This window comes from Diadema antillarum, unplaced genomic scaffold (assembly GCF_040938485.1).
Source record: "Diadema antillarum isolate AM-2024a unplaced genomic scaffold, OU_Dant_1.0 scf00000066, whole genome shotgun sequence".
NCBI classification, from domain to species: Eukaryota; Metazoa; Echinodermata; class Echinoidea; order Diadematoida; family Diadematidae; genus Diadema; species Diadema antillarum.
The window spans coordinates 2798401-2824706 of record NW_027270955.1 but is presented as its reverse complement, the minus strand read 5'-3'; the positions used below and the strand labels follow the sequence as shown (position 1 = coordinate 2824706).

At 37.0% G+C, this 26306-nt stretch overlaps 1 protein-coding gene across 1 annotated transcript; it reads left to right on the top strand.

Moving 5' to 3' along the window:
* The first annotated feature begins 521 nt into the window (after positions 1–521).
* LOC139716550 (Golgi pH regulator-like) lies at positions 522–24689 on the top strand. Its single transcript, XM_071628087.1, has 13 exons — positions 522–585; positions 2464–2523; positions 10350–10453; positions 11795–11901; positions 13185–13292; positions 14599–14719; positions 16440–16520; positions 17226–17332; positions 18442–18530; positions 20335–20523; positions 22459–22548; positions 23644–23709; positions 24480–24689. The coding sequence occupies exons 1-13, from the start codon at positions 544–546 to the stop codon at positions 24687–24689; spliced, it is 1374 nt and encodes a 457-aa protein (XP_071484188.1). The 5' UTR covers positions 522–543.
* The last annotated feature ends 1617 nt before the right edge of the window (positions 24690–26306 follow it).

Genomic DNA, 26306 nt, shown 5'->3' with positions numbered 1-26306 from the left:
CCCAAATATTATCAACTTTATGTAGATTTCCGTGAATTCTTAACTCCATTACAGATTTTGGTCACCATCATTTCATCATTATTAATTTGTTTACAGGAATTCAGAAGAGGAAATGGTCAGATATAATACAAATTCAATATATTTGTCTAAAATACATGAAACTACTATTTCATTGCCTGATAACAGGAACACTATTTCAGCTAGTCTGATTTAGGTTCTTCTTTTCTAACTATGCTCGATGAATGTCTTGGTTTCACCAGTTTTAAAATCCTGAGACAGTCTATCTTGTGATCCTAATTGATCTTAATTCTCGATGCATATTTATGTGTTTCTATCATCTCCTCAATCCAAATGAAGACCTTCAAATAACATCGAAGCTCTTTGAGAATGCCAAACGGTCTAGATTTAGAAAGACTAGATGTGAACCAAAATGGCAGCCCCCGTGCAGGTCAACAAAGTGTGATGTGCACCGTGGCATTGGTTGTTGGGTGATGAATGAGGAGTAGCGATTTGAATTGACACAGCGTCTAAGTGCTAGACACGATGGCCTTCTTTCTCGATTCATTTGTAATGTTCAGCACTCAGGTAAATGGCATTTATAACCAAATGAATTTCCCCCATTCTTATTTTCGCAGGAGCATCGAGTTCTCTTTGCTTGTTTTATGCGTGTACGCCATGACGCACGACGCCTGGCTGGCTGGCTGGCTGGCTCCCTCCGTCCGCTGCGCTGCCGCAGGCAGCGCGCTGCGCTAGCGCTAGGATGCGTCGGCCGGCTGGTCCTGGGCCCCGTTTCATAAAAGATGTTAGGATGTCAACTCTTGCTGGAATGACAACTTCCTATAGCAACAGCCAATCAGGAAGCTGCATTCATGTCTTTACCATGACAATTGACATTCCAGCAAGAGTTGTTATCATATCAACTTTTTATGAAACGGGGCCCTGGTGTGCACTCTGGTGTAAATTCAACTAAGCCCGGCCCTGAGCTAAAAATGTACATGTTTATGTATGTAGGGAGTCTTGCCTCTCAATTTGTAGATCAGTGACGTTACACCGTGTTCTCAAGTCGACACGGGTATCCATTTTTGTAATTGCTCATGTGTGTGTGTTCATTTAATGTTTGTTTGATGTGTGTGATCTTTGTTACCTCCGCCAAGGGAGGAGGTTATGTTTTAGTTACCGGTGCTGGGCGATGGTTTGTTCGTTCGTTCGTTCGTTCGTTCGTTCGTTTGTCTGTGCGCAAAATAACTCAAAAAGTATTAGACTCTAAATGGATTGGGATGAAACTTCCAGGAAAGGTTGAGAATGACACAAGTACCAAACGATTAACTTTTGGTAATGATCCAATAATTTTTAGGGAATTTATGAAGGATTTTTGATATTTTGGCAGGGAGGGTCAGTGAACTTGGGAGTTCAGGCTGCGCATATAGGTATTAGAGGTTTGCATGCACGCACTAAAGTGCGTGCTCTAGTTTCTGCTAGGGTGAGGCGCGCTGTGCAGCTGAGGGTTTATGACGTAACAAAGGCTTCTATATTGGGAAATCGGCGACTTTCAGCACAGCATGGGTGGAAATATCTCTATGGAAGAACAAGATCAGGGGTGAAAATGATTTGCATGCTTGGCGGAGGTCTGCGCTCTCAGAGTGCATAATTTCTAGTTTGTATAATGTGTCTTTGACTTTGTATTGTATGTAAGATTAACATTATTTCGTACAATGTTTGTGTATAAAATAATGCAATTTGTCTTTCTATAATGTTTTGTTTTTGTTTCTGTAAGCGTGAATTTTGTGATGATTATGAAATTGAGTGGACTTCAAATAAAGAGTTACGGCTTTACGCTATCATAACAAACAAAAGTGACCTGCAGAAAATGTTTGCATTTAGATCTCAGAGCATGCATTCTGAAATTTGTGGTTTCTATAAAGACAGTAAAGTCCAGGTTGTAGACTGTCTTTCAATTACAAGCACGACAAGTGAAAGTAGGAAGTTTCAATACTATCAGTCCCATACGTTTATTCTGGCGGTTGTTAAAGTTTGTGAGATAATGAGAAACCTCTCTCTCACGAAATATGAAAGAGCATGTAGTAACATTAACAGAGTTAGATTAGATCTGCATGTGGTTTATTAGTTCTGGGGGAGGTCTAGAATTCTGTGGCGTTGAACATCCATGTGAATTGTCAATTTGTTGTCTGGACCCTAAGTTCATTAAGGGAGCTACATGTGGCATGTCTTTCGTAAATTTGGGAGGATCAAGTCAGTGTGAGCCGTCCAAAATTTGACCTCCGGTTTATACATGTAGAAACCAATCCATTATACATGTGATCAAATTTTGGTATTTGATGGTAACTAAGGGTACACAGAACAGCATATCAATTTTTATTTACATTCACTATTGTTAATGTTGACATTGATCTTATTTTTTGTTTTTGTTTTTTTCCTTCTCTTTTGTTTTACTCTTTTTGAAAGATCCTCTTCTTTCTGGGAGGCTGGATATTTTTCATGCGCAAGCTCTTCAAAAATTATGAGGTAGGTGCATTCCTACATTATTTGTTGATTAAACACCATTACCCTTTACAATGTTTGCTCAGATTTTGTTTTACAGCTTTGTTTTTTTTCTCTCTCTCGTTTGATGTGCCATGTGAAGTTATTGTGTCAAGACTGATCTATTTTACTGTGAAGACCAAGTAGATCTGCAAGAAAGAAGGAGCCAGCCTGGGATTTGAACCTGTGTCCCCTGCTGCTTACTGGGCAACAGGGAGCCTAACTGCGACCAGCCCCAACGTGCAGCGTTGTCCCCGCGGTCTCCGGGGCTACGCCCTACATACCAACTGAACTGTAACCAGTTCATGGCAGTGACATGAAAAAGTCTCACCTCTCTTTCATTCTTAATCCGTAATTCATTATTTTCCAAAAAGGCATGTTTTATGAAGGAAATTGTTATTACAAAATATGTATATTATCATTAGATTTAGGGGCCATTCTCTGCTAAAGCGTTCAAAAACTGAAAATATGTGTCGCCAACGTTCCAACGATTATTTCCATTGCTAAAGGCCTGGTTTGAATTGCCAGAATTGTCTATGTAACACCTGAGGGTTTGAGGAGAAAAGTAAAAAAAAAAATTATTGTTGTCGCATGCGTAAATTTTGAAATATCTACTGGTAAAGTTGGAGAAGTATCCCAAAACCCAATGTCGCCGCAATCATGTACTTTTTGTATTATGCTAAAAAATTATACAAAATGAGCTTGAACCCAACATGATATTGGTAAATATAATTAATGTCTGATATATTTATGCATAAACAAGCCAAAATTTGAAATCTTCCACGTCATTTCCCTTCGGAGCTCACTGAAGGTGTGTCGCCAAAATTCATGTCAGATACGTTACCAAAATATTTTAATTGATAAATTAGTGAAAATAGCAGACGTGAGATACGACAATACATGTTTAATATCAGAAGGATATACTTTATCAAATACAGTTAAGTTTGATTTTCTGTTTCTAAATTTCGGTTTTCAAAATCAGACCATTATCTCCGAAAAAGCATTTTCCACATTTTTTTCGCAACAGATACGTTACCTATAAATCACGACCCCCTACAAAAGTGTTTGATGTAATATTGTTTAATTGTACATTGATTAAGACCTTTTGAGATTATGCATCATCACAAAAGATAATTACCCATTCTTCGCTAATGTTTAACAGTTATTGCGCTTTGAAAAAACGTGCGATCAGATACGTTACGTCAGATACGTTACTGAAAAATGCCCGCTCTGTGAGCATAATTTTCCGCTCATGATTACGCAAATTTAGCAAAGAGAGCGTCTCGTTTATCATGTGCTGCAGTCACTTTTTTCATGGCTACCCTTTGTGGAGCGCTCGGTAGTCGTTTCGATGGAGCATTTACAGTAAATTTTCACCGTTCTTCGCGAGACATCTCGTAAATGCGTTTGTCAAAATAATCTTTAGATAATAACGGTACATTTGGCATGTTTATGATATCAATAGTTTGTTTAATGCTAATTTAGTACAAGTGCACCACCTGTGCTATACATTTATTCAGTTGTCAGTAACTCGATCATGAATCTAACATTATGTGTTGTGCTACAAAAAGCTGGTAACGTATCTGACAGGTGCGGTAACGTATCTGTCGGTTAGGATCTGGTGGTTTTTTAATAAGTTATTGTGCCGGTAGACGAATCATTTTTTCCCTAACTGCTTTGAAATGAAGCATAATGATACTTATGATTATCATTACTATTATCATTATCATTATTATTGTTATTATCATTATAATTATTATTACTATAAGGTCTATCTTTAATAATACATTATTGTTGGTCGACATCGCACCGAACTTAATACTGATCCACCCATCTCTGTCCTTCATATACATACATGGGCATTTCCACGGTAACTCACGTTACATTTTGAACTCAAAATTAGGTCGTTGAGATCAATATCCTTAAAACCTAATTAGTGATATGAGTTACTATATGTGAATGAGTATCATGCACCTCCATCCTACCTCACAGTAACATTACATCCACAGACTCTTATGAGAACTATGAGAAAAAACACTACAAATGTCGGTAACTCACGTTACATAATTTGGACATGCAAAAATTTGGCATGCCTTATATTCAAAAGTTTCCTCAAACAAGAAACAGAGAGACTTTAAAGTCTATTGTGTCAAAGTCATGGACTAACAACATACATCACCAAGTATGGTAAAAATTCAAATTGTCTTACATTCTCCAGGTATCGTCATGTGAAGCGGTAACTCACGTTACGGTAACTCACGTTACAGTTTGTCCACATGATCACAAGACGATTTTTTGTCTTAATAATCCAAAGAAAACTTACCAAGACAACTTTTTTTCACAAACAAACTCCATGAATAAAGAATCTAAATTGATTTGAACATTGATCTGACAGTAATTAATCTCATTTTATCCATGAGATTACCAAAAGGCAGGAAACTTTACATTTAGAATACCAACTTGAAGATAAATTTCATTTTTAATTGAGTCGTTTTCCAAGCTTTCATTTGTACTGTGACAAAAATTGTATTCAACAAAATGATATGAAACAGAGTCTATTTCATTAAATTACACTCTTTTCCACTTAACAAGTGCATCAGAAATTGAGGATTTAATTGAGAATTTGATTTGATTGTTTTTTTATTTTACTAGATTTAAATGGATTTCAGGCTATCTAGATAAAACAAGTCATCCATAAACTATCCATTCAATACACTGAGTCACGAGACTAGAGACCTGTACATGTAGTCTGTGGAGAGTTTAAAGGTTCAGAAATGAATATTTCAATAAATCTTTTAACTTTTAAACAATGCAATTTATATTCCAATTATTTGATAATTGTTTGAATTACTCAATAATCAATTGTTTGTATGTTTGATTTGTTTACAAATTCTTATACTCAACTGGTACAGAAATTAGACTTGAATTACAGAAACTCCAGACAAATTTTAGTTATCTGCTACCAGTATTGATCAGTTTAATAAAACATGTTCATAAATGTTTAAGCCTTAAAAAAACAATGGCTTTGGTCTATGAAATGTCAAGTAGCCATTATTTAAATTGTACATGTATACATGTAAAAAGTATACCAGTATTTTCTAGAGTAATCAAGCAGACTGAAGCAGTAAATCCCAATGAAAAACATGAGTAGTAAATATTTTGTGATCAGGAGGCTAACTATTAATATCACAAAATGTTGATAGTTTGCTTTAAGGTACATAACTGTCCAGCTCTTAAAGAAAATGTCTGATAATGAGGTTCACATTCAACAAGTTTTTGGTAATAGATCAGCATGTAAAGTAAATTATAGTAAACATGGAAAAGTTTCATTGTAGGATTTTTCAACAATATAGCTAAAACCTCAGAGTAGAATAGTATAAAACACATAAGCGTGTCAAATTCACAATGTTCAGTTCTCAAAAATCTCAGAAAAAAACAGCAGGAAGCGAGCTCCAATCTTAAAATTCTGTTCACATGTAAATGTTTCAGCGTCATAAACAATGGCTTTGGTCTATACAGGTAGGTATAAACTACGAAATGTCAAATAGTAATCACTTGAATTACAAAAACAAGAACTTTTCAAGAGTAATCATGCAGTGATTATCCCAATCAGAAGGCTATTAATAGTTATCACAAAATTTTGATAATTTGCTGGAACAAGGTCCATGCAGCTTTAGAGGAAATGTCTTTTAACAACTTTTGTAACAGATCAGTATACATGCACTGTAAAATATGGAACCTGTTGAAGCACATGTGATGAACATGTGTAATTAATACATTGTACATGTAGACCAGTTGGTTTGGTGATAGAGAGAGACCAAGAGAATAACAATCTACTGGAAATAGAATCTTAATACAAGAGTTCAGTAATCATGTACTCATTGGTTACTTACAATCACAACCTTCATATCATTTCTTGGTATTAAAGAAAAATCATGTCAGTAACTCACGTTACATTGTGGTAACTCACGTTACATGGTAACTCACGTTACAATTTTAAGACCTCTGTTATGAGAATTTGAAGCAAAGACTATAAGTCCCATCATATTTCTTGGATGTGTGCTGCATAGTTATTTGATAATCCAAAATACCATGTCTCAGTTGGGCATAGCAAAATTGCTAGGTTAAAAAGTTCATGTTTCGGTAACTCACGTTACAGCAGCTTCTCGAGCTGTGTAAGAGCACGCTGGTGTCCGAAGAACATATCTTATATCGAGGTCTCCACTTTATTTACTGCTAGATTAGTATATTTTTTATTTGTAAAACCAAACAAAGTTTGATTTGAGTCTCAAATATAAAAGATAATCACAAAGAGCAACAAAAATGCATTTTTAGGGATTTTTAGGTCAAAAAATGCTTTCTGGTTTCAAAAGGTATAAAAATGCACAAAAGGGAACTTTTCTTAAAGGTAAAGTTGGTTTCACACACTTCAAACTATGGCTAACAAAGTAAGATTATCAGTTGTCCTGAAATATGCGGGTAAAATTTTGGTGGTCATGTCGCACAACTCACGGAAATGCCCACATACATACATACATACATACATGTATACATACATTTGTGTGCGTGTATTACATATTTGTATATGGCATCTTCTTTATATGCAGTTTCCTTAATAAAGCAGAGCCCTGCATTTTCAGATATTTCACTTACCACTCTCTTTCTCTTACCTTACAATGTACAGTATATGTTTACTTGTCACCTGTTTAGTCTCATTGTTATTATTTAGGTTAGATCTCATTAAGTTTTTGATTCCAGATTCTTTAATGCAGGCAGTATTCATCTTACATTGGCTAGTTATGACTAGTTGAATTCTTTTTTACACTACTATGATGAACATAATTATTTTGATAATCATTTTCTTGGTTTCATTTCTTCTTCAGAAAATGGGGAAAACACGAGCACAAATACAAAAGGCCTATACAGGAAAAGGAAGAAATTACATGACCCATCCTTCCTACAAAATGACAGATATCACCAGGCGAGATATCGTAAACCTGTAGAAGATTTGTCAAGCTCACCTCAATTTAAAAGACGGGCATTAAACAGGATTCACACTCGAAAGTACAGGTATAGGCGTATATATCATGAGATCACATTTTCATCTTTGCTTAAATTGTTTGTTTAGAAGTAAAACAAAGGACCATAACAACAAAATTGTTTTATTCAATTTGATAATCTAATAAATAGAAATTACAAAATTTGCAACTATACAGAGAAAACCGTTTTCTGCATGGTGATAGAGAGAATATCATACGTCATGAATAAATTAATAAACTTGTATAAATTAGAACTCAATAAATGAATATATAAATAAATCAATATATAATAATCATGTATATAATATATATAGGATATATGATGTGCTGTCATTACAGGGCAAAGAGAAAGAGCGCTACAGTACAAACAATAAGGCATTATTTCACATTTTCTTTAACCCATCAAGTACGTGCTGCACTACAGTACATGAAAGTCATTTCCAATTTGCTCAAATAAATTGACAACCATTTGAAAATTGAAATCTCACTTTTTCTCATCCAAATTTGCATCATTTCCAGCAGCATGACCTTTGAAATATTTGACTTTGCATAAAAAACATTGAAATATCGCATTTTAAAGGAATTTTCTGTAAAATGAAGAATTCTATGTGCAAATTTAAAGTTGTAATATGAAAATTGTCTCCTTAAAACTCAAATTAAGTTTTCGACCTTGATGGGTTAACATCTGTAATTATGGATGTGGAATTATATTTACATGATTTTAAATATATGGCAAATCGTGTAAAATGCTATTGTAAATATGTGTTAATTACATAACTTTATCATAAAAATCACATCTTAAGCGTATGTTAGGACATTGCTTGAAAATACTTAGATTGCCTGATTGAATATCAAATGAACTTTCATGCGGGCACTGTTGAAATGTAGCCGACGAATATGCATTATACTATCATGCATCCTTCTTATGGAGATAGACCTCCTCTAATGTTAATATTGGATGCGTATCAAAAAGGGATTTTCTATGGTATGTGATCAGAACAGGCTACTAAAATGTGTCACCTCGATATGAATAATGACGACAGCCACACAAATACTGCATTTTATCATTTATTACACACAGGAATTACACAAGATACACTTACAATGATGTTTCGATTCTGCCAGGTGCCAGAGAAGGTTACATGATATATTTGCTAGGCAGAAAATGGATAATCATTTTTTTGTCAGATACGTTACTATGACTTTTACCGTGAAAATGATATGTTAATGAAGAAGCATGTGAATTCACTGAATCGCATATTCAGTCTTTTTACTCTTTTACAATGAGCATAAGTAATACAAAACATGAACAAGTCTTTCTGATGTGATTTACACCGATATACGACAAGTTACTATTGCAACAGATACGTTACCATGATAAGATTATCAAAAAACTTCCTTTGGTGATTCAGTCATTTACCAAAGTTTGTAACCATGCAAAATAATATAATTGTAACATCGTTTTAAATCTATTTGTGTGCCTTTACAATTTGAGCTCTTCACAATACATGGTTTAGAATTTACGGAAAACTAACAATTAGATTATTGGATAAATGTACAGTTCTGATATACAGATACTCACAATACCTTTGCATTTTGATATATACCGTCAAATTTGGTAGTAATTGAAGACAGAAAGTGTTACTCTTCCTGCACTGAGCTCAAAATTCAAAAACAGATAGAGCACATTCATTAAAAGAGGTATCAATATCAATAACAGTTACGAAAAAGATGCAGAAACAGATACGTTACCATGGACATGTGGTCATTTTCGAGATTGTTGTTCCAAAAGTGTACAATAAAGCCTTTTGGAAGATGGTCAGTTTTAGTCGTGTTGGCCTTCCATGTAGTTTAAACCAATTTAATCAAATATATTGGCATTTTTGTTCTTTGCATGTCTAACTGAAATCAAGTGAAAAAAAAAGTTAGGAAATATCATACAAATTTTTGCGTGGATTCCTTATCAATCCAGCAAAAAGACAAAGTATATAATGAGTTTGTCTTTATTCTTACTTTAAAAAGGCAATTCGTGTTGTTGTACAGGATCAGACGCCATTCTTGGGTGAAGTTCGGTTTCAAATAGTCCGATATATTGATCTAAACTTGTTTTATACCATGCTGTGTCCTATCGGTAACGTATCTGTCATAGAGTTATATAGAGAAATGTATGCCCAACTTTGTGCCATTGTTACATTGTAAATGCGTTCCTTTGGGAATTTACTGTGTTTTGTTTCTTATCCAGCAAGTGTTGTTGTTTATATAAAGACAAGTTTTGAACAAATATTTCGTGGTTGATTTTGGGGGTTTACTCTGACTGAAATTGAACACTTTATGTGAGAATGGCCCTTAGAATATATGATTTTTTTTTTAGATAACTAACATAGTTATGGGTGTTTCCTTTTTACTGTTACTCTCCGTGAATACATTGTAAGATAAATTAGTAACAGACAAATGAGACCAATCCTATTTATGGAGAGTAACAGTGAAGAGAAAACATCTATTTAGTATAACTACACTTTCTCTTTTTTTTAAAAAAGTAAATAGATGAATTTAAAAAAATATCGGAAAACAATTTCCTTTATTTAGTTACGTACTGTAACCATCTTGAACTCCGCTTCTTCAGATTTAGTCAGTGATATCTTGTGAGTGGGTATCAGTATTGAAGTAACTTGATCTTTGCCAAGGGAATAGAGAAAATTATACCACTATACCTCAAACAGTATAGACGAATGGGATTCACACTGATTTCCCTTTTCTTTTGTTCTCAATCAGGTCCACCATGGCAGTGTACAGTTGACCTTTTCAGTGACCTTTGCCCTGTCCTGCACTTTATTTGAACTCATCATCTTCGAGATCCTAGGCATCCTTCATTCAGAGTAAGGGCATTTGTCTACTCGTTCTGTTCCGCGGCAGCCCCACTGTGTCGGTGGTGTAGCATACTGATAACAGTACAGAGACCAAACGAGTTTCAGAGTTGTGGAGGAAAAGAAAGTTGTTGCAGATAGACTGCAAAGATTGGAAATTAGGACTGAGAATGTTGAACAATGTTCAGTAATTCAAGTTGCCTTTTAGAATAGCACTTATATGTTGACTTGAGGGTGTTACTCAGTATTGGAAGTCATTCAACAGAAACGGACAAATGTACTCAAAGCAACATCTATATATGTGATGCGTCATCACAAAAGCCATATAATGTTGGGTAAATTATATTTTTTTTTGGGGGGGGGGGTTGGGCAGATATGAATTTGTTAGATGATAAGCTTTGAATTGATTACCCTATTTCATTACAATGACAATATTTCTAAAAAGAATAAAGTTGGCTTTGAGCGAGTTTTTCTTCTTTGTATGATCTTTATCGTTATATGGGTAACATGATGATGCATCACAATGAAGTTGAAAGTATATTGACAAGGGCAAAATGGAAGGAAGCCAAGCTCAGATTATGTAACAATGCATATATGGGACAGGTGGTTCAATCTAATTATTGGGAGCTTGAGCAATTTAACACTTGTAAACACTCACAAGAAACTATCCCTTGGGTGAATAATTTCCAGTGTGAGACCAGCCTGTACAAAAGCATACTACATGATATTGGCTCCAGATATGTTTCTGAACAAAGGGGTATCCATCTTGTGTTTACATAGAACACACAAAGTGACTCTCATTAGGATGCCTTGTACATGATAATTTCAAATCTTGTAAGATGTAATCAGATCTTACAAGAAAGGATATTTCTCACAACCTCAAAGATTTTGCATTCTATTTACGAAGATCACAAGAACATACTGTCTGAAATGTGTTTCATTTGAAGTGTTCCAATTCCATCAATGTTATTATGTCTTGGATTTTCAGCCTAGATCAGTGTGGAAGTGATGCTGTTCCTATTAGAATAGAAGCATAGAACCTCTGATTTAAATGTGGTATAAGGAAATAGATACTGTAAAACCATACATTTTCTAATGTATGAAACTTTTGCATATTTAACAAGGAGCCAAGATTTGCAAAGGTAAAATGCACATATTATTTTTTTCTACATGATGTGTTGAATGCTAGTGGCAATTCTCAAAAGTGTTGTGCCACTTTAAAGTCCATCAGCTCCAATTCACAAAAGTTTCATATCTGTTATTGTTTCTGTTATTTCAATACCTAATATCTACTTCTCTTTCTTTGAATACTACTGACTACTTGTTGTATTCCATTCATCCCACCCATTACAGTTCACGTTTCTTTCACTGGAGGATCGACCTGTACGCCATTCTCTTCACTCTCATCGTGGTTCTTCCTTTGTACATAGCATATTTCCTTGTTAGTGGCATCCCTTTTGGTAAGAAAAACAATTCAATTTCATTCACTTCAACCCAACCTGACCCGACCCAGCCTGGCCCAACAACCAAACCAAACCCAACCCAACCCAACCCAACCCAACCCAACCCAACCCAACCCAACCCAACCCAACCCAACCCAACCCAACCCAACCCAACCCAACCCAACCCAACCCAACCCAACCCAACCCAACCCAACCCAACCCAACCCAACCCAACCCAACCCAACCCAACCCAACCCAACCCAACCCAACCCAATCCAACCCAACCCAACCCAACCCAACCCAACCCAACCCAACCCAACCCAACCAAACCAAACCAAACCAAACCAAAAAATCATTTGGAAATACAGTATACAATGTTTACAAAGTGTAACACATATAATTCAGTAAAAGACAGTGATGTGTTTAGATAGGCTGTACCTGTATGTCATTGATTAGAAATCAAAGCATATGTGTAAAGCAATTTGTACTTTTTTTGCAATACTTGCTGTCAAGCAATTAGTGGTTTTATGGGAAACTTTATTCCGTTGGAGAGAGAAAAGATTCTGAAAAAGGTAGTGTGGCATTTGAAGGAAAAACAAATAGCCCCTTCCTAATGTTGTATAAAAGTAATTGATAATTTAAAAAAAAGCACCACACAGTTGTTGAAATGAAAGACTTACACTGATGTAAAGTAGATTTGGGACCTTACCTTCTGAAGGACTGAAATGTTTTTCTAGTGGTGCTTGTGTTCGCTGTCATTCATTATAGAGAAGTCTTTGTATAAGAAGTCTGCATAAGAAGTCTTTAAGTCATGATAAAGAATTCTATTAAAAAAACTCGCAGTGAAAAAGATATTGTCTAGCAGCAGGTTGTTCATACACTAGTTGAATAACTGAAAGTGTTTAGCTTAAATGCCAGTTTTCAAGAAAATACTTTGTATATAAATGAACCATGCTATCTCTCTCCCTACATATCTATCCTGTAATAGGGTTTGCTAGAAATCCATTCTGTAAAAGTGGATATTTTCGCGCGACTAATTTTTCGCGCTCAGCCGGGTAAGATAAGTTTCGCTTGTTCGTAATTCCGCGGAACCAAGACATCAACTACTGGGACATATGGCAAGCAAATATATTCGCACGCTTTTATTTTCATGCTAGTTTCTGGTTGCACAAAACGCGCAAACATTTCAACACCATGAAAATGTCCACGTTTACAGTATTAGAATTATAGCCTTGGCCAGACTTACAGTGGCAGCAGTGTCTCAAATTACTCGATTTTTACTTGGCTTTCTTCGCCCTCAGTCGCTCAGCGGCGGATGACTCTTATCCTAACGTTTGGGGCGTGGTTTGTCTTCATCTACTTCTTCTGGAAGCTAGGTGATCCGTTCCCCATCCTCAGTCCCAAACATGGTGAGTGTGCATTCTCTTTCCACAAATTTATTGCATCTACTTATTCTACTTTCGATTTAGCAGTTGCACTGTCTTGCAAATCGAGCTCGTGTTTGAACTGTCAGTTTCAAATTGCTATATTTTTGGATTGGCATTTGTAAACTAAACTGTATTAAAACACACTCCGAATATTTTCCTCTGAAAGGTAAAGCAGACAGTTCTTTATATAGCTACCAAAACAAAAAAGTCAGCCTAATCAAATGAAGCATCCTTTCAATGTTTGCGCAGGGCTCTGAGGAACAATGTATGTCACAGTATTTTTGCATCCCTGTATACTATCTTGAGCCATGCAGCACTTTGCTGAAAACTAAGCTTTTCAAATTTTTCTGACGTATCTTAATTTTCTTATCGTTTAAGTCATGCTATGTTGAGTGATGTTGAGCACGCAATATGCTATTTAACAAAAAAAAAATACTTTAACCCTAAAAAGACTGGGCTATTTTGGTAGCTCGAAAGACTGGGGGGGGGGGGGCCTAAAGGGCCCCCCCTTAAGATCTCGGCCGTGGATCGCGCGATCGCCGCGGAAATTTGCACAATGATAGTGTGCGATGTAATCTACAAGATCGTATATTTAGATTTTCCAAAATAGTCTTCTTTTATTTTATTTTGATTAATTATACTAATTTATGCGAGAAATCAGACTTTTTAATCTAAATCAGTAAATAAAGCTCCAAAAGTGCTCATTTTTGGTCTAGATATTCTTTGTAGCATTCTCAGCAAATGTACCTCGAAAAAAAATTCAGTATCAAAATTGATTTCTTATTTATTTTATTGTTTTATGAATTTCTTATGTATTTCTGTGTTTTTTCGACCTTTTGTTTTTGTTGTTTTTTTCAGCAAAATTTGTGGCAGACCCTTTTTGAAGCATAATACTACTAAAACAAATTGATTTTAGCCATTGAGAGTAAAAATAAGCATATTTATATGAACCATGTGATAAAACTCAATTTGTATTGACTTTGTACACAAAATCACATTTTTGAGCCATTTTCGGTCTCACGTGCATGTACAAAAAGTTATGTAACTTCAGAACTGTACCCCCGGGCGTCACAAATTTGGTGTCAAAATGTGCGGGAAACTCGAAAGAAAAAAGTAATAGAGCATCGCGGCGAGAGCATTGCGTGTTGCTGAGTAATCGCGCGAAATGTCAACGGGGGGCCTTTTAGGCCCCCCCCCCCCCCCCCCCCAGTCTTTTTAGGGTTAAGCTGATTGACTTAGAATTATGGCTGATTGTTCCGGATCTTTTGCTTTTTGGTGTCGTTTTCAGGCATTCTATCGATTGAGCAGGTCATTAGCCGAGTCGGCGTGATCGGGGTGACACTGGCAGCTATCCTGTCTGGCTTTGGTGCCGTCAACTGTCCATACACATACATGGCGTACTTTACCAGGTGGGTAGACATTTCTGACTTGAGATGCCAATGAGTGAATCTGTTGAAAGCAAGCAATAGAGTTTGAACTGAAACTTGTAATATGATGAAGGGTATGTTGTATAAGTCTGTGTATCCCACAGTGTCTAGAGTAAATTGCTTTTTTCTTGTTGTGAAAGAGATTTTTATTCATGTTTATTTACTGGATGGATTTAGAGTCCATGGCAGGCTATGTCTGTTGACATGCACGTCATAAAACTCCCATTTTTATGTTATCACTCTTTTACAATACACATCAGAACCTCAATAGGAATCGTTCCTTATGCTTTGCCAAGGTTTAGAAATTGGCCAGCTTGCCAGTGTATTTTAAGTTGCTGATATGTTCTCTTAAAGGCCATGTCACACCATTCCGGACAAGCTACGCGGGCTTGTGGCGAGGAGGTAGTTTCCAGCACGTAGAAGATTTTCAGCGGGCGAACAAGAATGTTTGCAATTTTCATTCATGCCTTGTCCTACCGTACGGGGGAAGTTTTGCGGCTTGACTTGCGGGGAAACAAATTTATTCCCTGGAGCTCTCCGCAGTTGGTCCGCACCTGACAGTATCTAGCGCGTAGTTGCCCAGAGGTGCTCACGCAAGTCCGAGTTAACCGCAGCCAAGTTTTGAGCATGACCGAAACTTTTTCCGGGTGAGTCGCGGGAATGCCCGTAGAGGTCCACGCAGAACGCCAGTAGGAGGCCCTTAGCGGCAGCACTTCCCAGGTAACTCCCACGCAGGTACTTCGCAGTCCCGTATGCAGCCAAGATAATGAAATTCTGTGGGATTTCAGCCATTCCATTAGAGGAATTCCTTCACTGAGTTGTCAGCCTCCACGCGACTGGTACAAAGGTCACACAGTATACTCGCAAGTATAATTTCAGTAGAACGCGTCCAGCAAGTAAGACACGTGCTCGACTCGCTCAAATCCTTTTCCGCCCTCAGGAATGTCCGGTATGCTAGAAAATCCCTACACATAACAAGCCCGAGTAGCTTGCCCGGAAAGGTGTGACAGGGCCTAAACACGGTTGCGGGTAAAAATATATGCGTGCGCACCTTCGGGCGACTACGGTTGAGATACATGCTAGGTACTGTCATGTGCGGATCATCTACGGGGACCTCCAGGTAGTCAAAAATGCTCTTTGCAAGTCGCACGCAAGGCTTGCCCGGAAAGGTGTGACACGGCCTTTAAGGACATGGTAATTTGCTATTCCATCCACCTGTGCACTCACAGTGGTTTGCACACATTCATTTATTGATGGTCTATCTGCAAGGCAAGCTGTGGGAGGACTGTCTGTTTTTCAGGAACAACCTGTCTTACAATAGGTACATATACACAAGATTTTACTGCGTGGGTAAGGAGTCACAGAGACTTGAATGAAGACTACTTGACCTGGAAGTTGCCTTTTGTGACAACAACAACAATAAAAACATTTTCCTGTGTTGGGTGGTTTGTTTTTTTTTTTTCATTTGGTCCCTGTTGCACATAAATTGAGATCAAACATAAGTAAGAAAAATCTAACAGAAGTCTCTGAATACTCAATTCTGATTGGCTGATAGCTGACATAAGTTTGATTTTCTGACTATAGGAATGTGTAATCGCATCTTTTTTATGCAGCTGGTCCCAGATTGTATCGTTACATGTGTACAATGTACGTGCATCCTGTGACAATTTGTTCTGTTTTTTGTGTGTCACTCCTTATCCAGGCCGGTGTCAGAGAGCGATGTCCACAATCATGAACGAAAGTTTATGCAGGTCATGGATATGATTCTGACCAAGAAGAAAAGGTATTTCATTTCATTTCAGATTTCATGTCAAAGGGATGGTGTAGTTTTGGTTGAGATTGGGCTTCAGGTTTCCAGCTTTTATATAAGGTAGTAAGAAACTTTATATGAAATATGAAAGAGCATACAATTCTAAGGGGAATTCAAAGTTTATTTGATGAAAATTGTTTACAAAATGGCTGAGATATCCAAAAACAGGTCCTATTAATAGATGGTGCCCAACCTTTTATTAGGACCACTTTGTTTTTCTTTGTTTGGTAAATCTTAGCCATTTCAAAACATTAATCTATGTATTTATTTATGTGTGTATAATATGTATGTATGTATGTATTTACTTACTTATTTATTTATTTGTTTATCTATTCATTTATTTATTTATTTATTTATTTATTTCAAAACATTAATCTATGTACAAAATTTGTATCTATTTATGTATGTATAATATGTGTGTATGTATTTACTTACTTATTTATTTTTTTTTTATTTATTCATTTATTCATTCATTCATATTTTCATTCATTCATTTATTCATGTCCATCCATCCATCATCCATCCATCCATCCATCCATCATCCATTCATTCATTCATTCATTCATTCATTCATTCATTCATTCATTCATTCATTCATTCATTCATTCATTCATTCATTCATTCATTCGTTCGTTCATTCATTCACATGAATGTATTTATTTTCTTGTCCTCACCCAGGTTGGCCCTTGCACAACGTGACCAGCTCCAGAGGGCATCGACAACGCCGCGGGCCAGCGGAATTTGGGGGATGATAAAAAGTGTGACTAACACAGGAAACAATGCCAGTATCCTTTACCACTATATTTCTATTCCATTGATGATATACTGTGTATTACAAATGAATATATTCTCTGTCCAAATTCAGGCTGTTGGGCCTTATTCAAAATGAATGCAGATTCATTATAAAGAATGCACACGTTCATGCCAAATTTCATACAAATGTACCTCATGTTGATGCAATGGAAATTGAAGTACAGTGTATGCTTCTTCAAATTTGTTTGTTATTTTTCAGTACCCCCTGAGCAACACGAGTCTTTTCTTCACGTTGTTTCTTGTACGTACGATCATTCCTATATTTTTGTTGGATTACCTGATATAAAGGAACTATAATGCAAATACATGTTGACTCGTGTGGATTCATGTAACCTCAACATCACTTATGTGGCTAAATGAATATCTAAATACATGTATATGCCAAATATGTGATAATGATTTCTGCACAATTTTTCTTCAGAATATGTGGAATTGCCCACCAAAAAAAAAAAAAAAAAAATCATCTAAAACCAATATTCAACTGACAACATTATGTGTCAATCTCTGCTAGCATACTAATACGATTAACAAAAGACATTGGAATGCACCTTTCCCTAGACTGAGGATGTCGCTGATTTGGAAGATTTAATCTCTGGGCATATCCAAGTAATGTGAAGAAAAATTGTTGAAGCATTATCATAAAATATATGACTTATACGTGTATTCAGATATTCTTTTGGCCCCATGAGTGATGATCAGGGTATTATGAATCAATACATGTCAACATGCATTTGCACTGCAAAGGTCCTTTAACATTATGTGTTTCTAAATGGATTTGGCAAATGATCAAGGTAGATAAGATAGCCTTTTCTTGTGCACCTGTTTCATGAACATCTTAAAATTCTCAAGTCCAGGTCATTGAACCCCAAGTGAATTGAAAGTCTATAGTCTGTGTATTTGAATATACAGCAGATATATGTATAGTGCAGGTCCGACTATTGCTGTCCAAAGTTTCTATGGAGGTGTTATTGCTTCATTACAATATATGTTCTTTGTTTTGTTGTTGTTGTTTTGTTTTTCCATTATTTTTTTTTCACAAAATTTCAAAGAAAGCATCACTGACCTTAACAGCAAGCCTCAGATACCAGCCAACTCCAGCAGGAGATAAAAGGCTATGAGGAGTTGTCGCGGCAACTCTACATAGAACTGGTGGATCTCAACAGCACAATGGTACACAAACTCTTCTTTTTGTTGGCTCGTAAAGACTTTTTGCCCCTCTTTCATTGTACCTGATCAAGTGTGTAGGATAGATACAACCCTCCTCAAAGGAGTCTTTGAATTCTTTGAAGCCTCTTCCATGTTGATTGGTTCTTGTTGAGTATAAAACACTGCAGAGTTTGCTAAATCTCACGAAGGCCTGGACTTCAACTTTTGATTGTACTCTATCTCCCCGGTAATTGCCTACCTCAAACTTCTCCTATGTCACTTAGGGTGCGTTTGAGGGCTCTTAAGTGAACCAAAGCGAACCAAGCCAAAGCATACCATACTGAACTGTGCCAGATTTGGAGTGTTCAAGCGCTCTATCGAGAAAGTGTACCTCAAGTTATTTTTAGAGGGGGTCACACATTTTGTAGCAAGAGGGTCGTTTGCCTGGCATGCTTAAACTACTTACAGATGTCCCAAACATAGAAAATGAACTCTGCATTATGATGTATGTCTGTGTTACATGCATTCTTCACATGCGAACTTTTGGTACGCTTTTGGTACCCTTTTAGAGCACATCGGGAAGTAGTCCACATATGGCTCTGTTCAGTTCAGTATGGTACACTTTTGGAGCGTTTAAGCGCTCCTCTAGCATGGGTATGGTACTATCAGTTTGCTTCAGGAGAGCACTCAAACGCACCCTTACTCCCTGGGAGTATTGTCAAAGACCTGTTCTCTAGCTTGTCATGGTGATTCTTCCCTTCTCAACTCTGCAAAGATTTTATAGATAATGGCATCTTTGACAAATCTTATGTAAAACTGTTTGAAATTCTCTTAAACCCTTGAAGATAACCTAGTCATTATTTCACCCTTCAGGATCACACACATAGAATACCCCAAAATAATCTACAGCTAAATATACAATTAATGGGTACTTCCTCCATATCCCAACATCATTGGCCCTTGTAGAGCCTATTGATACCTTGGACACTCTTTGAAGACCCTGTAGTGTGGGGTTACCATAGAGTGGGGAGGCTGGCCTGGCTCGAATTTATTCAAGAATGCCGGTAACAAGGTGTGTACAGCTTCATCACCGATCTCTGCAAGTACACACACAGCCAAAGAATCTCACCTGCAGTCAGCAGCTGTACCAATGAGCATACGCTTCGATGCACATATTTGCCAGTATACAAATGACGCACAGGTCTGAGTGCGTCAGTCAGAATTGTGTGCATAAGATAACTATGGAATGCTTAACCCACGAGGCGAAGCCGAGTGGGTTTAGGCTAAATTCCATAGTTACCGCATGCACACTATATTCCGACTGACGCACGAAAAGACATGGGCATCATCTGATTTATAGAATGGGTAATTTTCTTGTCAAAAACTCATTTTTCTATCGTGTTACCCGATGACAAAATCACTGGATGCATTTCCTTTTGGCTTGCCGTAAACGGGCATGCATACCCGTGCTTACCGTTTTTACTGGACGCATGGCCAAGCTGAGTGCGCGAACGCTTGCTTTAGTGCGCGAACCTTTGTTACAAGTACGCATACTCTTGCTAAGTGTGCGATAACATGTTTACCACTGTGACTCAGCATGCGGCCAGTAAAAATCAACACATAGCTCTCGACCAATCAGACTGCAGGATTCTCGCTACCCATTCTATAACAAGTGATATTTATGGTCTTCTGTTCAAATGTATTCCGGTAGGCAGTGAATGATGATCCATTCAATTGGACCACCCAATGTTTCTGTGCGCTACCAAGTTTTTAAAGCTGTCCCTTAAATCCTTAATCTCTACTTCTTCCCTTTCCTGTTGCTCTTCAGGAGCGGATAGAGTACTCCAAGACCCTCAAGGGCCAGTTCTTCAATCTCTCGGGATATTTCTTCTCCCTCTACTGCCTCTGGAAGATCACCATCTGCACCATCAACATCATCTTCGACCGCGTCGGCAAGACCGACCCCATCTCCAAATTCTTCGAGATATCAATCAACTGGCTCGGGTTCGACTTTGATGTAAAGCATTATTGTATTTAGTAGCTTACTGTAAAACCAGAAATTTTCATGTGCATGAAACTTTCGTGAATTCCATGAGGAGCCAAGATTTGCAAGAGTAGAATGCATCCATGTTTGTCTATACAATGCATTGAATGCCAGTGGCAATTTGTCAAAGTTCCTTGCCTCGAAAAAGCCCATCGGCTCCAATTTTGGAAAGTTTCATGCCATGATTGTTTCTAATTTTACAATGTTAATTCTTCACCCCTCTAATCCCCAGTTTTGCTAGTAGCTTTGCAAGAGACCCTATTTCAAGTTACATGTTCTATTGTCTTTTTTTTATCTTAATTTCATACAGATAAGATAATTTTATCGATACAGCTAATTATTTGCGTATGGAAACAGGATTTGTCATATGATTATCCTGTGAGAATCACATTATCTGGGATTTTGATTTGATTTGATTCTATGATACTGAACCTGCCCTGGTCCTACACTTTCGACTCAGTCAACAGTTCCAGCACTTTCATTTACATATTTCACTTCACATTAACCCTAAAAAGGCCGGGAATTTTTGCGACTACTCCGCCGGGCGAAATTTTTGACCGCGCCGTTCGCTGACTTTTCACTTTCAAGTCTCGCGCATCTTTTGACACCATTTTCGCGAAAATTGCGCGTACCGTTATGACGCTGAATAGCATTTTATACATGCCTGTCAGACCGAAAATGGCTCAAAAACGTGATTTTGTGTATAAAGTCTATGCAAATTGAGTTTTCTCTTCTTATTCATAAAGATATGATTATTTTCACTTTCATTGGCTGAAACTAATTAATTTTAGCCAAAAAAAATTTTGCTTGGAAAAAATGATAAAACAAAAAGTCCAAAACACCCAAAAAAGCCCGGCCTGGTTAGGGTTAAGCTGATACAATTGTATAGTAAGTAAAATACAGAAGACAAAATATACAGCAGATTATAACTAGAAAATGTGTCTACATGAGAGGTCGATATGCAAGACTTATTTTAACATGATGTGAAATATGATTGAATCATGTAAGCAGAGCTTGTAATTACCAATTGTGGGTTCCAGGGAAGCAATAACAGTGTGAATAGATATCCCAGTGGCAATGGGACACAAATTAGATAAAACACATAACTTGGAGCAAATATAACCAGCAGAGAAAACAAAACGGGGAAAAGAGTAATGACAGGGAAAAGGGAATGAGATGGGGGGTGAAGAAGAAAAAAATAACACAAGAATGCACGTGTGAAATAAGTCACATTCATAGCGAATTCCGATTCAAAGAGACAGTGAAAGTCAAACTTTGAGACCAGATGCAACCAAACATATCAAATAAATCTGTCACACGTAATGTTGTTTCAAAACAGCATCTATAATCGTATAACTAGTCAATGCATTTTTTTAAAATAACAATTGTAGTCAGGCAACTTATAGTCTTTGAGTAGCATTCATATAATTATTTGTTTGAAAATGCTGCAATCTTTGAACGAAAATGCTTCATCACAAATTTGGACTCGTATGAAAATTCATGAGTCCTTCCATTTGTGTGAATGTTCTCAGAGTGCTAGCTGAATACTGATTGTGTATTGCTCAGGCATCAGTTAAATAGAAAAGCCTACTGTGCATTCACATAGAGGCATAATACATGTACTTCGATGTGTTCCTACGGGCTTGTAATTTGGCAAATATCAAGCAACTGATAGAATTCACCAAGTTAAAACCACAGTGACGTGTAATTTGTTTACAGTGAGTGAACATTATGGTACACTGTAGTCAATTTGGGGAGCAGTCAGCATATTTAATGTCGTATAGAAAACAATAGAAAGTTTAGTGTGGCAATAAGGGTCTTCCAAATTCCATAATTACTGTTTACTTTCAACTTAATTTGTGTACTGTGTTTATATTTTCTTTTTCTTTCTTTCTTCTCTCTTTCCAGGTGAAATTCTGGTCCCAGCAAATTTCTTTCATCGTGGTTGGAATCATTATCGTGACACAAATCAGAGGCTTACTGATCAAACTCACAAAGGTAGGAACATTCCTTTGATCTGAATTTGAATTTGAATTCATTTTGTACCAGACCCCAATATGGACAGGTGTTGTGATGGGATCATTGATAAATTTGTATTTTGCCTTTTTGGGGGAAAGCCATGAAGGACACTGCACATATATGAGTATCCAATTCTTTTTTTCCCTGTTGAGGACAAGTGTTGACGTGAGCTGATTTTGCTGTAACATGTATTTCCCATTGATATCAGCCAGGGTATACGATAGTATACAAATATACCAGGCCTGAGAGATTATTGTTGAAACTACGTGCATGAGGTGACTTCAGTAGCGAAATAGTGCTACTGAAGTCACCAAAGGCACATAGTTTAACCAGAACCTCGAAAAATGGCTTGGTATGTTTGCTTTATATACCTCCCAATGAATTTTAAGAGTACCAGCAAAGTAAAGTGAGTGGTTTACTGATCTAAAGTCATCTTCTTTACGCACAAAATTACAACGTGAAAGTGTATGTATCGACTGCGCTGCGCGATGCCCTTTTTCTCTCAAAGCCTTCACGTAGCGCGTTTGGTGGAAAACCGTACTGTGACGTGATGCCTCATGCTGGTTACGCGCTTGCGACAAGAGTGGCGCGTGAGCGCTTAGCAAGTATCTCCATGGCAGCATGGTATAGTTTTTGTACTATTTCCCTAGGGAGAATAGTAAGACGCGGACGGGACAAGGATTTGTATGGTAGAAATATGTTTTGTCGTTTTCAGTGCTCTCGACCAATCAGCGGACAAGAATAATTTGTGAGGGATATGATTGGGACTAGTCTTCAAGGGGTTAATATGTTGCGTGACAATATTAGCCAAATATTTTGATGAGCAAGACTGACCAATATGAAAAGCAAGTTTACTGCCACATTATGTTTTACCCCTTGACTGAATATGCAACTGATATCAATCTTTCAATTTCCATTTAGGCCTCAAAAATCCACTTTGCAGTTCTTCTATACTTAAATAGGCATGTCCCATGCTAGAAACAAAATTAACCAGAAATGGTAAATTTTTAGAATAGATATACAACTGTTGTCTCTCCTGAAACAATATATGGTTTTGCTCCACTTTCTTTACAGTTCTTCTACACAATGGCAAGCTCCAAGTCTTCCAATATTATTGTTCTGGGTCTTGCCCAGATCATGGTAAGTTCCTTTCTTTGTGTACCCCCTTCTCCCTGAAAGCTGCAGCAAAGTTGTAGAATAGTGTAGATCTGCCACAATCATGTTCCATATGTTCATTCTTCAATTCAATTCAATTCAATTCAATTCAAGTCAATTCAATTCAATTCAATTCAATTCAATAGTTTGTTTATTTTTATCATAAAAAAGAAAAAGAAAACATGAATCAAAGCGGTACAAGTTGTCGATTTATCTTTCATTCATCTGATGAGGACAGTTTTTGGTTGTTGTTTTTCGAATACAGTATAAAGTATATGCACGAATTATGTCATAAAAAAAAGAAACAATGCACACTTTGTCATAGTAACAACACAAAAAAGTAAGTAATCGTAACAACGGAAAACAGTGTTCCACTAAATAGCTAAGCTTGTAAGATGTGGAACACTGGAAACAAAACAATGACAGCACCAATTTGTTATACCAATGAAATATATTCATGTTGAATTCATCTATATACCATTGTTTATTGGTTAACAACCATATCTTGTCATTATACTGAAACAGAAATATATGTCTGAATTGTTGTTGAATTATGTTTGAATTAGCATGTAAACTTTTATGGTGTTTGATTCTTTATTATGTGTGCGTGTGTTTTTGGGTGAATGAATGTGTCTTATCCAACAACCTGTAAATGACACTGTGAGAATTCTGTACCCTGTTCTACCAAACCTTTTGGCCTGAGAAAAGACTTGTTTACATGCGTGCACATCTCTTCCCTCGCTCAATCCATACAGGGCATGTACTTTGTGTCGTCGGTCCTCCTGATGCGCATGAACGTGCCGCCGCAGTATCGCATGATCATCACGCAGGTGCTGGGCGACCTGCAATTCAACTTCTACCACCGCTGGTTCGACAACATGTTCCTGATCAGCGCCCTCTCCAGCATCGCTTTCCTCTACCTCGCCCACAAGCAGGCGCCGGAGAAAAGCGTCTCTGGGTCTTGACGACCGCACACATGCGGTCACTAAGAATTTCCTTCCTCTCTGTTGTCGTTCTTTTTACTCTATGTCGTCATATTGCTGCTGTTGTTGAAGGACACTTCCAGATGATTTTTAGACGTTTGCATTTGAAGATTTATAAATTGGTTACAGTATACGCTGTTATTTTCGCATACAGATATTTTTGCGAGTGACGAGGTCATAGACATTTTCGCGAGATGTTGTTTTCGCGAATGGACGCCGACCTTTACATTAATGCTGTATTACCCGTTGAGGACGGTTTGATTTTGCTACAACACGCATTTCCCATAGATGCTTGACCGAGTATACTCGGGACTCGTCCTCAACAGGTTAACAAAGTGCATGGAGACATTTTCGCATGTTGTTAAATTCACTATCCAGCTGTGATTCGCTAAATTCGCAAAAATTAAACCCTCACGAATATAACAGCTTATACAGTATACCGGTTGCAGAGTTTCAGGATTTATAGCGATTGGGATGAGGAATGAGGATGTTTTCAAAATTCATAACAAATCACAATGAACAAGGATGATGACATAGCAGCTTCACATAAGAATGCATAATTGGGTGCTGACGGAAGTAGAACAAAAGAAGAAAGCATGCAATTCTATAAATGCGAACTTGTTAAATGGTAAAATTGGTGTTAAACTTTTGATCTCAATACGCCAATTTTAGTTGAATTTCCAAAACAGATAATAATAATAATAATAATAATAATAATAATAATAATAATAATAATAATAATAATAATACATTTATATGACGCATTTTCCATAAACATACATGTTCAAATGCGCTTTACCAGTGGATTATTGATATTAACGGAACAAGTGGGTTTTTAGATGTTTTTTGAAGGTGATGAGAGATTGCTGGCTTCGGAGAGTTTTGGGCAGTTGATTCCACAGTTTGGGAGCAGCAGATGAAAATGCTTTATCACCAAGTGTTGCCAACATCTTGGAAGTTGGGTGATTCAGTGTGATACCTTGTGAGGAGCGGAGGGTGTACGGGGATGGGTGACGGATGGTTATGAGTTCAGATGAGCTTCTATAATAGTATTAAATGGTATTGTAATGATATGGCATTGCTGCATTACTGGAATATGTGAGCCTCCTATGTCATCATCCTTGTGCAGTGTATTATGTTTTGGGTTAGTAGACTTTCAGAGCATTGGTTTATCTGCCCAAGGACAACAATGAATTCCTCATATCTATACATGGCGTTATCGATTTATGTAGTACATGATGTGAAAATATGTAAATCATCTGGAATGCCCTTTAAAATGTTAGTGCATTTTGCACACGTCTATATCTCTTGCAGAAAACAATTTTTTCGCCCACTTGAAATAGTTTGCTGTGTACAGAAGTGTTTATACAAGGAACATGTCCAAATTTTGTTGTTGTTTTTTAATAGCACATTGTATTAGGAATGCACAGAGCTTTTGTGAAGTGAAACGCCCTCTCCAAGGTTCAACCTCCCGTGCTGAAGTTCGACCACACGCAAAAGCATAGGTTTCTCATATGGCTGGTGGCCAAATTTTGGATGCCATTATGGTCAAATTATGGGCTACTTGCTTTACATACAGCAACAACAGAATTTCCACAA